Genomic DNA, 4,187 nt, shown 5'->3' on the forward strand with positions numbered 1-4,187 from the left:
TAAAACTAATAACAAATGAAATAAATAACCTATAAAAATGTGTTGCTCAATAAAACTAGAATATTATGAACACAACTTTCACATGTATATAGTTTGTTTAAAGCGAAAATATTAATATATGTGTTTTATGCCCTTACAACCTCCTTAACTTGGCGCCTTAATTTTGTTGATATCAAATCTTTTATATGAATGATACATATCATTAGAGTTAGGTAATATTATATACAAAGAACCGGTTTCACCAACTCGATTAAGCCGAATCCGTAATTAACCATAAGTGTTAACGATAAGTGGTCAATTCCACTAAACAGCAAACGCGATTAGTCAGTTCCACGGCGAATTAAGTAATTGGCGTTGGTGAAACCGATCCAAATAATTTTTATGAAAAGCATGCATGCTTAGCGCTTTTTTTACCTTTTTTTGAAAAGGTAAGTTTGTATAAATAACAAGAGACAGTACCATTTGTTTTACTTTTTAATTTGATGGAGTTTAACTTGATTAGTTAAGATTGTATATTAACTATTATACTAAGATATACTGTATTCGAGAACATTATCCGGGTGCCAACGTATATCATCTTACCCTTAGCATTAACATTAGGTGAACTTATCTTTAACATTAGGTGAATAATGAGGATATACAGAAGCACTCGCGTAACGTTTCCGAACGCAGCTTAAGAATATATAAATTACAAAGATATGTGATATACATTATTTTAAATTAATCTTCTATTTCGTTATATAATAATGGATCAATATATTTCTCGCTCCCATGATATGATATCTTAAAACATTTCCCTCTTATTTTAGATAACAACCACATATGTATATACACACGCATATATATTTATGACATCTCGTGGAGTTTCTTGGATATCCCACGATGTCGTCTAAAACGTCTGTGGAATCTTACACATGCGGACACTTGTACATCCCCTGGATAACCTTTGAATAATTGGGTTCATCCACAGATATCATAAGATTATCGCGATATCCGTTGAATATCCCTAGGATAAATTTTGCACATGGCTGTATATCTCAAAAATTAAAATTAATTCTATGCAATAATTGATTTTTAAAAAATCATTCAATTTATTAAATTCATGCTTATTTTAGATCTTGTTTCTTCCACATAGTTCACGCAAATTGTACCTAGTTTATTTCTTAGCTCCATTGCAGTCGAATATGACTTCACACAAATATATAGAAAGACCAACGTCTAAAATTTGATTTTATATTATTGAATTTTAATTACAATTATTACAATATTACATTATTTCCATTGCAATCATGTATGTGAAATTATAATCTCATGTTCCTTTTTCTGTTATGAGATTAGCTGAACTTTCGCATTAATAGGATATATGGTAACTCTGCCATTAAAGACAATGCATATGCACAAAAATAACTAATCACCAAATATCCTATGATCGTAGTGGTCTAAAAATGAAAATTGTGACAATAAGTATATTTATTTTATCGAGGTTGGAATTTTGATTGTTTGTGTACTTACCATGGACAGAAATTCAAAATGAATAAATGTTTCACTATGCAAATGAATCGAACGTATAATAACAGGATGTATAAGGTAAGCGCAGTATGTAAGTCTGCTAAGAGGAATCCAGATTTTCCATGATAAAAGCTCCTTAATAATACCTGTAATAAAGCGTTTAATAAGAATAACATTTTTTTTCTAAATTATAACATTGCTCTGTTATGATTTATTATTGTCTATTACAAAAATGCTTATTAAGCCTTATATCTATTGACGCTAAATTATTTAAATTGTCGTCGGATAAATTAGTTATCTCAAACGTAATAACTAATTTATCAGACGACAATTTAAAAAGAATGTACCACTGAGGAAAATTGTGAATCTACTGCAATTATGTGGACTGAGAAACTTGTAGACTGTACATAAAGATTACTGCAAAAATCGGCATTGATTTACTGAGGCTAATTCATACGACGATGGATTTTTGTTAGATATTATTCCAAATGATTGCAGTGGAAAATAAGTTCTATTACTATTTACAATTTATGCTACTTGTGTAACGTAAATTTTTAATTTTATTGATCTCGTTCAATATTTTCTTAATTCTTCCATCGAAAAAGAACACGTATTTACAAATACTTTTAATATTAATGACGTCATAATTTTTTACTTAAATTATCTAATATAGGTAACCAATTTATATTGCGGTCAGAGACGTTACGAGGCACTAAGCAGGTACGCTCCAGCGTAAAGGGTAAAATTTGGAGGGGCGCAAAATTTTAATAGCCAGCGTTACTCCTGTAAATATAAAGCTTTACCTTACTTGGTATTTTAAATGAATTAGCTAAAAATGATTTTCTGAAAATCTTTTCAAATTTAGCAATAGCGTCACAGATCTCATTAATTGCGCCAATGTCTGTGACAACTGCAGAGGCATCTCTCTCTCTCTCTCTCTCTCTCTCTCTCTCTCTCTCTCTCTCTCTCTCTCTCTATCACTCTCTTTCAAATTTAAAAATAATAAAGTATTATTTAAGAAATACAATGATGCACGTAATCGTGCGATTTAGCTATGATAACAATTGAAAAAGAATTGGCGAACAGTTTTGATTACATAATCAGTCTTGATTACGTTACAATCGAAGTTACGTAAACGTACTCGATGACGTAATCAGAATATTTCCAAAAACCAAGCCAGAAAATATAATAGTATAATATAGTATGTTGCATTAAGCGTCAAAATATTATTACAAAAGAAAATTTACTGTATTCGTATCCCTTAAAATGCAAATATTGATGGAAATTCCTTTTTTTTTTAAGTTGTTGGTTGATTGTCGTTGGTTGTGAATTGGTGCTTCAAAGACTTATGCCCAATTTCTTCACCTCTAGATAACTTTATCCAAGAGATATCTCCCAGAATACAATGGAGATATCTCCTGGATAAGGTTATCCGCAACTTATCTGGAAGTGAAGAAATTGACCATTAGAAATCCTACCCTGGTAGCAAGCTGACGTCAAAATAACGTCATTTGACATCAAAAAGACGTCATTTGACGTCAAAATGACGTCAAAATGACGTAGCTTGCTACCTGGGTTGTAATGGGAAGTAAAAGCAAATTCCAGCGTAGGGCGCCAAAGGCGGTCGTAACGCCTCCGATTGCGACTCTTATATTTAATTTTCAACATATTAACATCCTTATAATATGATGCTTGATGATAGCATTAAATTATTAAATTGCTTACCAATTTAATTCGCGATTACTAGAGCAGCTTTAATTGCGTTTATAGTCCGGAAAAACAATTCAGCGAGCAGTTTGAAAAAAACTACAATATAGTATATATGCAAGTTCATGTATAGTGTATATTAGTAAATCAAGATTGAATTATTTAAAACAATGAAGATCCAGCTTTGACCGTGATAGGTATTTTAAATTTCTAGTATTGATTGTGTTTCTCACATATGCGGTCTAAAATAAAGATTCTTCATATTGTTTATATTTAATTTTATTGTTACTTTCAATTAGCTTAATTATTATGTTTTACACTAAGGAACTGATGAAGGTTGATACGTTTGTATGATTTAATATTTATATAAACTGATAAATATTAAATGTAGATTAATCATTAGCACTTAACAACGAGTTTTGCCTCCGAGAGTAGCCTTTCCTCTCTTTTTAGCAATTTTTATTTTTAAAAAGTTCTTGAGACAGAATATTTTGATTATTTTTTATCTATTTAATACTATTATTAAATCGACTAACCTCCATGCTCAGTACAACACATTATTACAATCCATGCTATGCCTATGGCCCAAACTGTTCTACTTAATGCAACATAAATAGCAGTAGACAGAACGGATATTTGTCGTTTGTAAAGGCCAAATAACACCAAAATGTTGCAAGCAGCGCCAAGAATCCAACATAAAATTATAATATTCTGAAATTTATACATTTTGCTTAAAATATTGTAAACAATAAAAACGGTTGAGCATATGCCACACACTAGATATTGTTAGTGAAATATCATTAATATATTCGTATATAAAATTAAAAGAATTACAATAATTATGTCAGATATAATAAATCAAAGTATAAACGTTTCGGCCCTGAATGTGGCCATCTTCAGTATAAATAAAAATAATATATAAAATTATAAAGATATAAGAATTACAGAATAACGGTTACAATTAGAATATA

The 4,187-nt window shown here is 30.1% G+C and overlaps 1 protein-coding gene across 1 annotated transcript in view; it reads right to left on the bottom strand.

Moving 5' to 3' along the window:
* Positions 1–1,334: 1,334 nt before the first annotated feature.
* The window catches only part of LOC108768266 (nose resistant to fluoxetine protein 6-like), an 11,436-nt gene continuing 8,583 nt past the window's right edge, over positions 1,335–4,187 (bottom strand). Inside the window, 3 exon segments of the mRNA XM_018518640.1 lie at positions 1,335–1,439; positions 1,513–1,655; positions 3,753–3,927. Coding sequence (XP_018374142.1) covers positions 1,335–1,439; positions 1,513–1,655; positions 3,753–3,927 — 423 coding nt within the window.

The sequence above is a fragment of the Trachymyrmex cornetzi genome, unplaced genomic scaffold (assembly GCF_001594075.2).
Source record: "Trachymyrmex cornetzi isolate Tcor2-1 unplaced genomic scaffold, Tcor1.1 scaffold772, whole genome shotgun sequence".
Classification (NCBI taxonomy): Eukaryota; Metazoa; Arthropoda; class Insecta; order Hymenoptera; family Formicidae; genus Trachymyrmex; species Trachymyrmex cornetzi.